General features: G+C 45.5%; 1 protein-coding gene across 2 annotated transcripts in view; it reads left to right on the plus strand.

The window, feature by feature from the left end:
• The window catches only part of COL15A1 (collagen type XV alpha 1 chain), a 129,230-nt gene that overhangs the window by 85,657 nt on the left and 27,196 nt on the right, over nucleotides 1-16,377 (plus strand). For both annotated transcript variants that reach the window (XM_030920102.1, XM_010357627.2), the window contains 8 exons: nucleotides 6,428-6,463; nucleotides 6,895-7,035; nucleotides 7,231-7,299; nucleotides 8,116-8,151; nucleotides 8,262-8,345; nucleotides 10,609-10,674; nucleotides 12,466-12,501; nucleotides 14,775-14,837. In XM_030920102.1, coding sequence (XP_030775962.1) covers nucleotides 6,428-6,463; nucleotides 6,895-7,035; nucleotides 7,231-7,299; nucleotides 8,116-8,151; nucleotides 8,262-8,345; nucleotides 10,609-10,674; nucleotides 12,466-12,501; nucleotides 14,775-14,837 — 531 coding nt within the window. The remainder of the gene's footprint in view (nucleotides 1-6,427; nucleotides 6,464-6,894; nucleotides 7,036-7,230; nucleotides 7,300-8,115; nucleotides 8,152-8,261; nucleotides 8,346-10,608; nucleotides 10,675-12,465; nucleotides 12,502-14,774; nucleotides 14,838-16,377) is intronic.

Raw genomic sequence — 16,377 nt, forward strand, 5'->3', positions numbered from 1 at the left:
CACAGCACATAGACCAATCTAGGCAGTTATCTAAAATGGAGTTTTCCCTACAAAGAATAAGGTTCAGGTTATTTAGCTGGAAAAAAAATGTTTTGTATATAATAATTATTATTATAAAATATGAGATTGAGATCAAAATATGATGCTGATTAATAATTCATCAAATATCTTAAGTACGAGCTAAGCTATGAGGACACAAAGTCATAAGAATGATATAACAGGCTGGGTGCCATGGCTCACACCTGTAATCCCAGCACTTTGGGAGGCTAAGGTGGGCAGATAATGAGGTCAGGAGTTGAAGACCAGCCTGACCAACATAGTGAAACTTCATCTCTACTAAAATACAAAAATTAGCCAGGTGTGGTGGCGCACACCTGTAATCCCAGCTGCTTGGGAGGCTGAGGCAGGAGAATCGCTTGAACCCGGGAGCCGGAGGTTGCAGTGAGCCAATATTGTGTCACTGCACTTCAGCCTGGGTGACAGGGTAAGACTCCATCTCCAAGAAAAATTTAAAAATGATTGATACAACAGACTTTGGGGACTCGGGGAAAGGGTGGGAGGGGGTGAAGGATAAAAGAGTACAGATTGGGTACAGTATGCCCTGCTCAGGTGATGGGTACACCAAAATCTCAGAAATCACCACTAAAGAACTTACTCATGTAACCAAACACCATCTGTTCCCCAAAAAAACTATTGAAATTACAAAAATTAAAGTATTTTTAAATGGTACCTCAAAAAGAATTTATCAAATAGATTATTCTATGCTGAGTTCGATGATAGAAATATTCCTTACTTTATTTTTCCCAAATCAAGACGAGCAACTAACTCTAAGATCTTTAGCCCAAGAAGGAATAGGTGAGGAGTAGCCTGCTTTCTCAGCAGTAGAATGTTTCTAGAAAGAATGCAGAAGAACTTGCTGGAGAAGACGGATCTCTGAAAAATCATTTCTTTCTGCTTTTGCCCCGCAGATTCTGCCATTCAGTTCTTTGGAACACACCTGGTGTTAACAGTTGTTGTTGATTTTCTACTTTCAGAATCTAAGTCATTCATGTTATTCTGCAGTCTCAAAAGGTACTGGGACACCCAGGCAGGAAAGAGTTTGTGCTTGGAAATTTTCTTCAATGTCCGGAATTACTGAGGAATGCTGAATTGCCAGTAATTGCCTTTGAGTAATTTCACTGAGCTGCCAAACTGCCATTGTAAAATCAGCTTCTGTCTTTTCCATTGATGTAAGAGAAATACAGTTAAATCACCATCACCTTCCCTTTCTCCAAGCAATCCCAATTGGTCTCTGAACAATTCTCTAAACCTTGTATAAGAAAGAATAGAGAAGTAAGCTGCTTTTGCCTAGGACCCAGTAATGGGTTTAGACCTGCTAACAACATGTTTAAAAGAAACACTGAAATAGTTGCCTAATTTCCTATTTTATATCTTCTTTCATCATCAGAAGTGTTTGGTTCAACATCTGGATTATAGGCCTCCATAAAATTAGATAGCTGGGTGCAGTGGTTCACATCTGTAATCCCAGCACTTCGGTAAGCCGAGGTTGGTGGATCACCTGAGGTCAGGAGTTCGAGACCAGCCTGGTCAACATGGCAAAACCCCATCTCTACTAAAAATACAAAAAGTTAGCTGGGCATGGTGGCGGGCACCTATAATCCCAGCTACTCCAGAGGCTAAGGCAGGAGAATCGCTTGAATCCGGGAGGCCGGCGTTGCAGTGAGCAGAGATCGTGTCATTGCACTCCAGCCTGGGCAACAAGAGCGAAACTCCACCTCAAAAAAAAAAAAAAAAAAAAAAAATCAAATAGACCATAGGCAATTGTAACAGAGAAGAAACTGGTTATCAGTATTACAAACAGCAGAAGGAAAACCAACAGACATCCACAAGGCAGTAAGATGTGCTGTCTCAGAAGCCACACGGGAAAAAAGAATTCTCATCTCCATTAGGTTCTTTGAGGTTCCTGTGTGCTGAAATTGAATAATGTCCTTAGGAAATCCAATTCACCACAGTAAGCCAACATTTTGAATCAATTCTAAACCACAATGTTGTAACACACAGCACTATTGTACCTCATTCCTTTGCAGTGTTTCCATTAGTGAGCTGATATCTTCATATTTCATCACTTTTAAAACCATACTTGCAGCTCTGCTATTTGGAATTCCAGGATTGCATGCATGCCCTCACTGCACAAAAATTCTCTCATTAAGAAATAATGTACAACTCCAACATCACCATTTTGGGAATAGGAGCCTTCCCTCAGCCTGTTCGTTGGAGCTCCTCCTTTTCACCCTGCCTGTTCACATAAATTCCAGTAAGATGGGCTCTTCTACCCACAAGTTAATCTACTCATGTTCCAAGCTGATGGCTATCTTATCTGTGGGTCAATGGAATGGATCTGAATACTCTCTTTTTACCATGTCTAAGCTGGATAAAATCATCTAAGACCATAAACCAAGGCCCATGATATCTTCTAGAACTTCCTTTGAAACTCTATAAGATGCACTCTTGATTGGAAAGGAATGAGGAAGGCAACTGAAACAATTCAGTTTTTCACTTTATGGACATAATTTTCTGTAACAAGATCAGCTGGCAACGCAGCTACAAGGTTTTTAGAGGGAGGCTATTTTAGTTTCTGTTTCACAACAATCCTGATGGTAGTTTGACTTGTTACTGAAAAGACGCACAAGATTGTCACTTTCATTGAAGACAGATTGCAATGGGCAGCCAGCAACAAGCCAAGAGAAGCAGACATAGCAACTGCAGCCTCTGGGTTAGGCAGTAAAATGGGCATCCAGTTATTGCAGTCATGTTTCCACTGCAGGTGGAAGGCCACGCTTAGTTTCCCCCTGGTGAGGCTGGCCAGCAGGGAGGTGACAGAGCCCAGTCACTGTCACTTCCTTCACCTAGCACACCTCCTCCCACCTCCCCAGAATGGCCAGAGTGTCCCTGTTGGCTCCTTTGCAAGAGAGGCACCAAGTCTATGAGGCTGCCCTGGGAGACCTTATGGAGGGCTTTGATTGCAGAAATTCCTTGCCACTCCAGCCTCAGAGCCTGCCTCCAGAGCTTGGTGCCTCACCTGGAAGCCCAGCCCACCCTCAGCCCCTGTGATCCCCATTCCTAGGCCAAGAACTGGGTAGTGTGTCGCAATAGGAAAACACTGCAAGAGATGGGACCTTTCCCTTGCCCCCCGCATGCCCCCAGACGTGAGGCATTTGTCTTCCTCCAGCATCAGGCAGAAGCCCTCACCTACAAATCCACGAACCTCACCCATGGGAGCAGCCAGTTCCCTGAGGAAGGTTATCACAGCTACCAAGCAAACAGCATGGACCCATGTCTGTGAAGGAGAAAGGGGGAGATTGTTGCGTGGTGTTGACTGTTGTGTGCAGGCAGTTTTGCTGGACACACCAAAACTACCCTGAGAGTTTTGCTTAGGCAAACTCATCTTTCTCATCTACCCTGAGAGTTTTGCTTAGGCTCATACTCAACTAGAGTCCCAAAGATTCAGAACTGGAAGGAACCTGCAGATTGCTTTAGTCCCTTTTTTTCTGTGCCGTGGCAGAGCCATGGGACTTTGTGGAAGTGCCTTAGGGCTGGTAGGTGAGCGACAGAGCAACTCTACTTCAAGCATTTATTAAAATTAAATTTTAATTATAAAAGTAATATATGAATATAGTTTTCATTGCTTCCTGTGTCCTATTTCCTCTTTAATTATTTTTGTTAGAGTAGGTCCTCCAGTCATATTTTCACAGACTGTCTGTAGATGGCAAATTTTCTGAGACCCTGGATTTTTTTTAATGTTTTTACTTTCTTCTCATTAGGTTGAGTATAGAATTCTGAGTTGAAAGTCATTTGCCCATGATGATTTGAAGATGATCACCATCATCTTCCAGCATCCAGTGTTGCCAACACAAAGTCAGATTCACTCTGATTCTCACTCTATTGGAGGTCATCTGATTTTTCTCTTTGGCAAATTTGGGAATTTATTTTTCTTTGTTCTTGGTGTTTAAAAATTCCTCTGCATTGTTACTAAATGTGGATTCTTATCTTTATTTATTTATTTTTATTTATTTATTATCATTATTATTATTATTTTGAGACAAAGTCACGTAGTGGTGCGATCTTGGCTCCCTGCAACCTCCTTCTCCCAGGTTCAAACGATTCTCCTGCCTCAGCCTCCTGAGTACCTGGGATTACAGACGCACACCACCACACCCAGCTAATTTTTGTATTTTTAGTAGAGACGGGGTTTCACCATGTTGGCCAGGCTGGTCTCAAACTCCTGACCTTGTGATCCACCTGCCTCAGCCTCCCAAAGTGCTGGGATTACAGGCCTGAGCCACTGCGCCCGGCCAATGTGAATTATTTTTTAAATGTATTATTTCATTTATCCTTCTTGCTACTCTATGGACTTTTTTGGGGGGGTGGGGTTTGGGGGGTGCCTTTTAATCTGGAGACTTCTGTGTTTTTTCAGAAAATTTAAACACTGCATTCCTTCTATCTGTTTATTCTCTCCTCTGCCACTCCCATTAAACCAATGTTGGAACTTCCAGTTGTGGCTTCCGTCTCTCTTACTACTTTGTCATTCTGTCTAGGTCTTTTTACCCTCTCATGTTGCTTTCTGGGAGAATTCTGTAGACTGATTTCTGTATTAATTCTCTCTTCAGGTGGGTCTATTCTGTTATGCAGTCCTTCTGCAGAGTTCTGCATTTTGACAGTTTTCTATTTATAATTTCCAAGATCTCTAATTGGTTCTTTTTCATAACCACTGTTTTTATTTCATAATGGTATGTCTTTGTTTCATGGCTACGTTATCCTCCCTTTTCTCTGTGAGAACGTATGTCTTACACTCAATGTCCTATTGGATTGTTTTCTTAACTCCATTTCCTTAGATGTAATTCTATAGTTGAATTAGTTGTTTCTCATAGTGTTGCCTTGCCTCAGATGTTGTATTTCTCTCTTGTGTGTTTACTTCTGAAATTGGGATCCTGACTGAGCCTGTTTTCTGCCTCTGTTGGTGCAGACTATTGGGAGGTGGGCAGTAGCCCCTTCTGAGACATGCAGGGTTCAGGAAGGGGGTGGAAGGAATAAGATGTGCCATCAAGCAGGGCACCTCAGTGGCTCATCTTCCGTGTGTAGGGTGCTCCTGGACCTCACAGAGTTTCCTAGTCATCTGGTGCTCTGCCCTATGTCTTTGGCCCAATAAGCAACTCTTATTTTTCTGAAATTAAGGTACCCATATTTTCTCCTTGGCAGGAGTGAGGGTGGGAGGGGAGGGGAGATGGGCAGGGCTGGACAGCTAGCTTCCTGCAGAATTTCAGCCTGTCTCCCTTCTGGGGCCCAGGGGCCATATCATGCACCTGACTTCCATCACGGCTTTGCAGCAGACTTTTCTCCCTTTGGTTTCTCTTGATGGCTGAGGCCCCCGTCTTCAACTTCCCTGTTTTCCCTTTGGCATTTCTATTTTGGATCTAATGCCACTCCCCATCTTATTTTTGAGCATGGCTATTTTAGAACTATCCATTCTCTCATTTCCATGGATTTGATATGTAATCATATGTAAGAAGGAGACTGTAGCCCAGAAACAAAAATGACTGGGGGGAAAGACATAGTCTTTGATGGCTGGTACATCAGCATCGCTCTCAGGATCTCCTGTGTGGCCATGCAATTGCTGACTTCATCTCTTGCAGCTGAATTTGTGGTTTTCTCAGAGATTCTCCATCTAGGGCCTCCCTACCGCAGTCCTCTGATGTAGGCCAGTGTCCCCGTAGCTGACCACTCCTGACCACCCATGCCCTTTGGTCCTCCCCTCTGCTTGAAGCTCGCAGCAGACTCATTTCTGTGAGATCTGCATCTAACCCCTGGGAAACTGTAGTGTGGGCCCCACTGGGCGTGGCCATGCAATCTACTCTAATGCAACCTCCTCCCTGATTCCGTCTTCTGGGGACTACTTCAGCCAGCTTTGGGTCTTTAGTTCTTTCCAGAAGACAGCCAGTCATCATCCCCCATATTTCCAAAAATCTAGGGGATACATTTCAGATCTTGAAGCCCCTTCCCTCGCTTTAGAGTGGGTGAAGTACCCTCTACCTCCGTCATGGGAAGGGGACCACCCCAGTCCGCTGGGAGCTCTCCAAGCAAAGTCTTCTATGATCTATCCCTCGTTAATCTTTAACTTCTCTGGTTTACTCTTGAGGTAGGTGATGAGCTGATGGTTGAAAAGTGGGTTTCACAAGCTTTCAGCATGACCTGCCCAACAGACTGGCCCCTGTTGTAATGTATTTGGTTTGGAGACACCAAAAGTCTGAGACAGAAAGAGTCCTATTTTAATATCCTATTACCTAAGAGCCCATAATCGTGCATTGACTTCAGAACATACCCAATGAGATATGCATTAATTGGTCCTTGTTTTTGTTTTTGTTTTTTTCAGGGAGCAAGAGGGCCTAATGGCTCAGTTGGTGAAAAGGTAAAAAAAAAAAAAAAAAAAAAAAAAAAAAAGAGCTTTCTTCTCCCTCCTTCCCTTTCTTTGAGTTTACTATAATTGGACTGCTGGTCTGGAATACTGAACATATAAATGTCAAGGAACAGAGAGGAACACATCTCAAAGGAATTGCTCAGAGAAGGCAGAACAGCTGGGGATGGTGGGGAGTAAACACCCTTCGATGTTTTCTCCTTCCTCGCCCCTCCCTCCAGATGCATTCAGATGAGTGCATCAGCTTATCTCCAAGTGAAATGTCAATTAACAAGACAGCTGTTTCTGTACCATTAAGCAGTACCGATCGGAGAATTCATCAACCTAATTAACTTCAAAGAGTGATTTTCTGATTCAGGCATGCGTGTTGTTCCTTCCATGAGTGAACCCAGGGCTGGATAATCAGCCTGCCCTCTTTCCTACAGGGTGACCCTGGCAACAGAGGCTTACCTGGACCCCCGGGGAAAAAGGGACAAGCTGGCCCCCCTGGGGTCATGGGACCCCCAGGGCCTCCTGGACCCCCTGGGCCCCCAGGCCCTGGATGCACAATGGGACTTGGATTCGAGGTACTTTTCCCCTTTTCTGTGGTTATAAAAATGGTGTGTACTAAGGGCTCCTGGAAAGACCAGCTAGCTAAACCCTGGTCTCAGGGCAGAGGCTGTGCGGATTCCCCTGTGAGCTGCCAGCTTCCAGTACTACACCTGGCACAAGTAGGTGCTCAGGAACTGGATCTGAAATTCTCATTCTTGCTCCTTCCCCAGGATACCGAAGGCTCTGGAAGCACCCAGCTATTGAGTGAACCTAAACTCTCCAGACCAAAGGCTGCAATCGTAGGTCACCTCTGGAACCTTCATCATGAGGGTTATCACATGTCACGCTACAGTGAGGAAGCTGTGGGCTGCATCCCGGCTCTGCCACTTTCAATAACTCACCTTCTCTATGCCTCCGGCCCCCAGCTGTGCAATAGGGAAATGAGATGCTCTTTACAGCTTGTGTCTTTGAGGAGCAGCATAGAAGTTTTGCAGAAAACATGATATGGAAAGAGAACGTGAAAATCATTTTTATCTCTCTTCATCTGTTTCTCTCTCTCCCTCTCCCACTTCAGTCTCTTACCACTAAGCATCTCTACTTATTCCTCCTTCCGTTTGCCCCATTCAGTGCACACACTTTGCCCCAGGTCAAAGCCCTGTGCTCCTGACAAGTGCCCCTCCCTACTGCCTCCAGCCCCTGGCAGGTGTTGTCCATCTCCTACCATGATGTGATGCGGGCTCTCAGGAGGACCAATCCCCTGGATTTCATTCTCTTTGTTAAATGGGACCCAGCGCTGAGCCTTTTAGTCTAGGAGGGCGCAGCATGGCCCCTCCCATGACTGAATGAGCAGACCTCCCTCATTCCCCAGAGGCAAAGGGCCCTAAGATTCAGGGTCAAGAGGACCCTCACCCAGTGCTGGGAGAAGGCCTCTGATTCTCTCACTCTGTGGGGTGTTGCTTCCTTCTGACTCCAGAAGGGGTATTTTTCACTTATCCTTGGTTCCCATTGCCTGGGACAAATAAGCATAAAAACTTAGGGGGAGATAGTGAGATGAGAGGCTAGATGGAGGTGAGCAAAGTGACTAGAAGAGTATTTATGTTTGTTTTTTTTTCCAGGGTCCCAAAGGAGAGAAAGGAGACCAGGGACCCAAGGTGAGATCACAGAGATCACGGAGGTGGGGGTGGGAAGGCTTTCCTGCCTGGTTCTAGGAGCGTCATCCCTGTACAAATGCATTTCTTCTCACTTCTTGCTGCTTTGACAGGGAGAAAGGGGGATGGATGGAGCCAGTATTGTGGGACCCCCTGGGCCGAGAGGGCCACCTGGGCGCATCGAGGTCCTGTCTAGTGTGAGTATCATCCAGGTCAGAGCTTGTCTACATATTTTCCAACTTTGCCAAAGGGAAAAGAAGCTTGTCCATGACTTCAGAGCTGCTGGCTATGCAGGGGGCATGTAGCCAGTGCCTGGTGTTAGAACTTCCACCTGCCAGCGCCTGTCTGTTCCTCCCCCAGTTCAACTGTTCTCTCACATGGTGCTTCCAGATTTGTCTCTTCTGATTAGCATTTGGGGTCAATTGAAAAAACAGGCTAGGAGTATTAGAAATGTTGGGGTCTTGAGAAAGCCCCAGATAAGCAGTGCATGCCTTCCCCAGCCAAGGGCAGAGCACATTGAGAAATAAAGCCGAAGATGAGGAGATAGGCCCAGATACCGCCTTGATGACTGATGGAGGTTAGGTGGAGGGACTTCACCCAGTGGGAGAGCCACATGTTCCTGCCAATCAGATGGACTTATCCATGGGTTGATGGATGTGCTTCCCAGAGGCAGGGAGATCTGAGGGAAAGAAGTGTGGCTGAGCTCTGCATGCCCCTTGGTGCTTCGCAAACTGCCCATCAGGAAGGTCCCTCCACCTTGCCAGAGAGAGGGTACAGAAGCCAAGAGAAGCCAAGGATTACATCCTTCATGTCACAGGAAACATCTTTGTGTGCTACCTTTAGATGGCTCTTTGAGTTTTAGTTTGCTAAAACTAAAGCTAAAAATACCCATTCTCCAAAATCCCACATGGGAAGATGTCCACACAAATGGAGGAAAGCATCTTCTTCCCAACTCTCCTCAACAAGGAAGGCAGTAACTTCATCCTTCAAACCCCCATCATGGCACAGCAATGGCCTATTTACATGTCTGACTCCTCCACCTGCCCTCTGGGGTTATTTTTTCTTCTCTATCCCCACCACTGGCCTTATAGTGCTGGTTTAATCAGTGTTTGTTGGATGAAATGTTGGATGTCATTGAATTATCTATTCCTATATTAAATACTCTGGCATAAGCACTCATGAGCATGCACTCTGCATCAGGTCCATGCTAGGCTCTGTGGGTGTAAAGATAAGTAAGGCCAGGCGCAGTGGCTCACACCTGTAATCTCAGCACTTTGAGAGACTGAGGCAGGAGGACTGCTTGAGCCCAAGAGCTCGAGACCAGCCTGGGCAACATAGCAAGACCCTGTCTCTGATATTAAAAAAGTTTCTAATTAAAAATACAGATAAGTAAGACAGGGTTCCTACCTTCAAGGAGCCTCCAGTGAAGTCAGGAGAAAGGCTGTAACAGAGCTGTAACTGAGAGGCAAAGGAATATAAAGACGGGAACAAGGGAGAAAAGACTTTTTGGATATGAGGAATCAAGGAAGACTTCCTGGAGGAAGTATCTTTGAGCAGGGACTGGAAAGCTGAGAAGGAGTTTACCAGGTAGGCATGGAGGACAGAACTTCCAAAGTTCTAGTGTCAGGGACGCCCTGAGCCAAAGCAGAGAGTAGGACAATGTGGTGTGTGCTCCAGGCCCAGGGAGCTGACTGGCAGGGGATAGTGTGCATGGGCATGTATGGAGAATGATGGAAATTGGAGAGAAGGCTGGAATGTGGGCTGGGACCAGATCATGTCCTTTTGATATTAAGACATCACATCATGAAAAATCCTGGCCCTTCAGAGAGAAATAACATCATGCTGGTAGACCACAGAAAGACAAGCCCCAAATAACTGGAAAAAGGATGACTAAAGTTAGAAGGAAAAAAAAAACATGATTTTAAAAAATCAAATATGTGTAAGCGTGTGGGGAAAAAGGTAATCTCGTGTACTTCTGGTGGAAGTGTAAATTGGCCCCTTTGGATGGCTCTTTGGCAGTCTTTTAAAGCTAAAAATAACCATATTCCAAAATTCCACATGGAAAGATCTCCACACAATATGGCCGAGTGAAAAAAGCAAGTTGAGGAGTAATACAGCCTGATGCCATTTATGTAAAATAACCACATGGACAAACACACACACCCCAACACTGTGTTTTCTGTGGGTGCATGTAATATGTATATGTTTAAATTCTAAAAAGAGAAGACATTTGGATATTGTGTGATTTAAAAATTAAGTAAAGGAGGAAAGTGCGAAGGCGGCTCAGAGCTGTTTTATAAGAAGGGGGAGGGAGAGCTGTGTTTGGCAGTGGGCTGAGGGCGTTCTCAGTGTCTGCGGTGTTCTGCTATGCTGGGTGACTTTAATTAAAGCTTTGTTGCCAGGAACAAGGCAGAACACATGCCATCCTTTGTCCTCATTGTCTGATTTTTCTCTTTTCAGTCCTTGATCAATATCACCCATGGATTCATGAATTTCTCGGACATTCCTGAGCTGGTGGGGCCTCCGGTTGGTATCTACAGCTGCCCCAGAATGTGGCTTTTACCCAGACACCCCTGTTGAAACAAAGTCGGGTTGCTCTGGAATCCCTTTAGCTCCTGAAGCATAGAGCTAGGATATATCAAATAGAATGAAAAAAAACTTTGCACTTTTTGAAAAGTTGCTTTCACATTAATTTGATCGTGTGGAAAGTTGTGTCCAAACCAGTGGAAGCTTCCAGTCCTGTGCACCAGAAATATGTGTCCTGGAAGCAGAGAATGCCAAGTAACAAACAAACGATGTCTGTTGCACACTTTTGGTCTGCTTTTATTTACATTATCTTATTTCACAGAATGGGAAGAGCCTGGAGACATCTTTCCTTGTGCTCAAGGGAAACTGGAGCGTGAGGAGGAAATGGACTCATTCTAGTCTTTATAGCCCCATTTTAGAAATCTGGAAATTATCTGTGTGTTAATTTCCAGATCTCTAAAATGGGGCTATAATGTATATAAGAAATATACATTATTTTTGGCCAGACGTGGTGGCTCACACCTGTAATCCCAGCACTTTGGGAGGCTGAGGAAGGCAGATCATGAGATCAGGAGTTTGAGACCAGCCTGGCCAACATGTTGAAACCCTGTCTCTACTAAAAATACAACAACTAGCTGGGCATGGTGGCGTGTGCCTGTAATCCTAGCTACTCGGGAGGCTGAGGCACGAGAATCACTTGAACCTGGCAGGCGGGAGTTGCAGTGAGCCAAGATTGCACAACGGCACCCCAGCCTGGGTGACAGCGAGACTCTGTCTCAAAACAAACAAACAAAAAACCGGAAATATGCATTATTTCTGCATGTTGGCAGAGTTGACTCATGGCGCAATGGCCCTAAGACGAAGGAAGCTTCCTCCTACAGCCTGTAGAATAAATCCTCATTGCATCTCCCAGCATCTGCTGGTCAGCAGCAGGGAAAGGAAGGAGCTCCGGCTTTGGGAGCCTTGGGGTTCCAGCCCCATCTTCTCCACACACCACTCTGAGCCCCTGATTCTCTTCTCTGATGACACTTCTCCAGACTTTGAGGCACCTTGTAAGAAATGAGGGATGTGAAACTGCTTAGCACACTGTGACACTCTGTGCAAGTCATTGTGGAGACAGGTTTATACCTTCACAGCTGTGCAATGCAGATGTCCCAGCTTCTCCTGCAGATCCCCGTGAGGTTGCCCTGAAGCCCATTCATCCAGGTCCAGGGGAAAATCTAGTGCTGCCCCAAGATTCCTGCAAATATCTGCAGACTCTTCTGGCACCAGGTTTCTCCCCTGCTGAGTGACCTCTCATTGTGAGCCATCTTCCTGTCTCCTCTGTGCTGCATCCATTTGATTTCTATGAAAACAAATAATCCAAAATACCTCAATAATGAAACCCTAGAGCAAACCAGTTAACAAGTGAAAGTTTCTTCCCAAGAGGTCTTTGTTTTCCCCAAGCTATTAGAGGTTTCAGGTATTAGGTGGGTGGATACTGAAGCAAAACACAGACAGACTAAAACCAGAGATTGGGCACCCCTATCCTCACAGTCCCTGGGCCTTGTCTGCCTGCATTACCATGCCTCCACCCCTTCTCTCTTTTCCTTGCTTTCTTTCCAGTCGCTGTCCTCCCCTTGGCAAATCCAGACCCTCACAGGGCCCCTTCATCCCTAATGCTGTGTCAATCTGTCTTCCCAGCTGTGGGAGCATGCTGAGGCCTTTGGAAGGGGCTGGGAGGGAGGGGGTCCTGCTGACTCTGGAAATGCTGCTCCTAATCCAGCATGCTCTGTCTTTGGCATGTCACAGGGGCCAGACGGATTGCCTGGGCTGCCAGGATTTCCGGTAAGTACGACCCTTGCCCTCTTCTATCTGTGTCCCGTGGCAGCGATCATTCTGTTCCTTCCACGTGGAATGACATTTCCTCCATCTCTGCATGACTGAGCTCCAGTGGCATCTTGTTCGTTAACTTTTTCTTGGTGCTCCCACCTGGAAGTGTCCCCTTCTTTAAGTCCCATAAGGCTTTATTGTCACCACTCCTGTGGTTCTTTTCTGCCTTAAATAACAATTATTTGTGCCCTTGCCTTTTTTTTCTTGACCATCCTGTGAACAACTTGTGGAGGGTTGGGTTTTACTTTTCTCTCTCTATCCAGGACCAATCAAAACCTGAAACAGCAGTTGGCTTGCTATGAATGAAAGTGGACAATTCAAGTATTTCAAGTAGATAAATCCCTAAAGACATAGGATGATGGCGATGGAGGGGGTGCAAAGGAGGGAACCATGGACTAGACATCTAATAAGTAATCATCTGTGTGCACCACTATGGGGCTTTCACCATGGAAGGTGAAAACATGCTTCTGTGTGGAAAGAGATTAGTTTTGTCTAAAAGTTTGAGCCTGTCTAAAAGTAATGCGTGGCTTCAGTGTGGGACCTGGGTGATTTCTCCAAAGCACTGCAGCTCTGAAAGGCCTAATGCCAGTGCGTGACATGCACTGCTTCTGGATGAATGAAGGAAATGTATCACAAATGTAATAGAAATTTGTTCTTGATGGTAGAATGATCAGTGGCCTCCTTTTCTATTTCTTTATAATTTTCTGAATGTTTTATTTATTTATTTATTTATTTATTTATTTATTTATTTATTTATTTATTTTGAGACGGGTCCTCACTCTGGTCATCCAGGCTGGAGTGCAGTGGCTCACTGCAACCTCTGCCCCCCAAGCTCAAGTGATCCTCCCACCTCAGCCTCCCGAGCAGCTTGGACTATAGTCATTTGCTACCATGCCTGGCTAATTTTTTGTATTTTTGATAGACATGGGGATTTACCATGTTTCCCAGGCTGGTCTGGAACTCCTGAACTCAAACAATCCATCTGCCTCAGCCTCCCAAAGTGTTGGGATTACAAGCATGAGCCACTAAGCCTGGCTGATTTTCTGAACTTTTTACATTTTCTAAAGGTGCATATCATATGATAACACTAAAAATACTGCTAACTAGACATTAAAAAACAAAAGAGAGAATGGCGACCATGACCATGACTGTGACCATGACTCTTGGTTAGCAGAAAAAAAGGCCAAACCTCTGAGCTCCAGCCCTGGCTTGGCTGCTCTAAGACCTGGGGCACATTTCAGAGCACATTCTCCTCTAAATGAGTGGTCCTGTGTTCCTGAGGGAGTCCAGGACCTCCACTGCAGGGAGTAAGGAGGGGGCCAAATAGGCACATACCAGGCCACTGACCTGCAATAAGGGAAGCTTCACTGGACATATTTGTATCTATTAGGCTTTCATTTAAGACTTTATTTGGCAGAAAAAAAGGAAAGAAAAGAGTTTCACTGCTAAACAATAATAACAAAGAGTTGAAAGCCACTGCCGTAATGGGTAATTCACTCTTTCATCCAGACAAGACAGGAACTTGTGAAAAGTTAAAATAGCAAGAAAGTGTTGAAATGCCTTTTTGAGGCAAATGTGGCTGTGTGAGTCATTGTCACAGGCATTCAGTGTCTGTTGGAGTTGAGAAGAGGTTGCCTCTGGCTGCGTGTGTGGATTTGGCTCTGCAGAGGGGTGGGTGGGCATTCCTATGGGGGGATGGCATGACTGCTGGTGCAGAGGCAATGGGGGAGTGCAGAGAGGCTGCAGGAAAGGAGTAACCTGATGGTGTGGGAGATGAGATGTTGATGCCTGGCTGGGATGGGCTGGGGTGCCAGGCTAAGGTACCTGTGTCCCATCTCATAGGTAGTGGGGATCCAGAGAAGGGGTGGGAGTCGTGGAAGGGAATAGTGGAGGAGGCAGGCTGCAAGGTGGCCTGGAGGAGCAGGGGGCAAGCAGAGGCAGCAGGCCCAGATGATGGACTAGGTCAGTAGTACCCAGTTGGAGGAAACCAATGTTTAAAGAAGTGTGAAGCCTCAAGGCCTCTTAACACTCAGTGCTATCTTCTTTCTACCAGACCACAATGTCTGGACCACTTAAGGTTAAGAAAATGTCATAGATAATCCTGACTTCCACCTGCCTGGGGGATGGCAGTGTTTATTCTACTGTTTGCAAAAATATATATTTTTCTGATTGATTTATGCATTTTAATCTTAACAAACAACCAAATACTATATAACAATTCCTTCCAGGGCCCTAGAGGACCAAAAGGTGACACTGGTTTGCCTGGCTTTCCAGGACTAAAAGGAGAACAGGTAAGAGGGGCCCATGTATCTGGCTCTGGAATTTGCTAAATATTTCAGGTTGGCTGAAAATAGCTATTAACTTTTCTCTTTTTTGAGATAAAATTCACATACCATAAAATTCACCCCTTTGAATTATACAATTCAGTGATTTTTGGCGGGCTCATAAGGTTGTACAACCTCATGAACCACTCCATAATTCTAGAACATTTTCATCATGCCAGAAAGAAACCCCATCCTTATTAGCAGTCACTGTCCCACTGTTAACGTTTTTAATCTCCAGGTTCTTTATGAGACAAGAAGGTACGAAGTAGGTAGTGAAATTGATTTTTATCATAATTTGGAAAGAGAACTCAACCCAACACTCCTTTGTTCTCACACACACTGTGCTTTGTCTAATCACCTGCTGGGCATCCCATTAGAACATGCACTGCCTGAGGACAGGCATCCTGCCAGCTTCTTTTTCATAGCTCCAATACTAATATGGGGCCTGGTATACAAATGGTACTGAATACACTTGTGGGCAGAAGCATGTATAATTAATGAATAGAACAAATGTTAATATTTATAAATTATAAGTTGGGCATTCTGCAGTTGAACAACAGTCTTGCTCCAGAATCTCTGGAATAAATATTTAGCACACAGAACACTTCCTGAGAACTTCCAGGGTACCAGACCTATTGTTGTGCTTGTATTCTTTTGTGTTTGCCTCTTAGAATTAACTTTCCAGTTGGTTTTTATAGATAAGGGGGAGAGTGATGTCCATAAACAGATTAATGTATTCACCCGTCCATGTATACACTCATCCATCTTTCATCCACTGACCCCTGCCGTGTGCCAGGCAGTTTCCTGTGCTAGGCACTAGGGATATAGAAATAAGATGAGGAAGAGCTATGCAAAGAGCTAACAGAGCACATGTTTACAGCTGGAATGGAGCTCTGTGCAAAGCCAGTGGGAGCACTGTGCAACCCCCTGAGCCTGCCATGGGGAGTCAAGGAGGGTGGGTGTGCTCTCTGGGAGGGGGGAACTTAAGCTCCTCTCGTTCTTCTCTGTCCCCACTGTTCTATAATATAATGATCTCCAAGGAGGAGAGGGCCTCCAATATCTAGTGGGCCACTGCTCCAGGGCATGGAGGGCTCGGTATGCCGGTTGAAGATTTGGCATCACATGGGAATGTGTCTTGGGATGGATGCTTTTGCTGCCACAGGCCTGTGGAGATGGACCAGGGCTCACCAGCTCAGGCTTGGGAAGAGGCCCAGTGAAGCAAGAGCTCCTCTTGCTTTAAACACTCTGTTTCCTATGTGGTGAGGTCAGATGGATCTGGAGGGACAGATGTGACATCCGTGCCCTAACCTCCTGCCACCTTGAATGACTGGCACAGGCAGCCAGGCGGCTCTGCTCCAGCCATTGCAGCAAACACGCTTTCTCTCACTCTGCCTCTAATGCTTTTGTGCTTGCTTCTTCTCCCTGCTGGCGTGCTCAGGACTACCTTTCCTCACCAGTGGAGTGGTAAGATCTGAATACCAGGTGTGGGCTTAGGGGGATGGAAGAA

Source organism: Rhinopithecus roxellana, chromosome 16, assembly GCF_007565055.1.
Source record: "Rhinopithecus roxellana isolate Shanxi Qingling chromosome 16, ASM756505v1, whole genome shotgun sequence".
Classification (NCBI taxonomy): Eukaryota; Metazoa; Chordata; class Mammalia; order Primates; family Cercopithecidae; genus Rhinopithecus; species Rhinopithecus roxellana.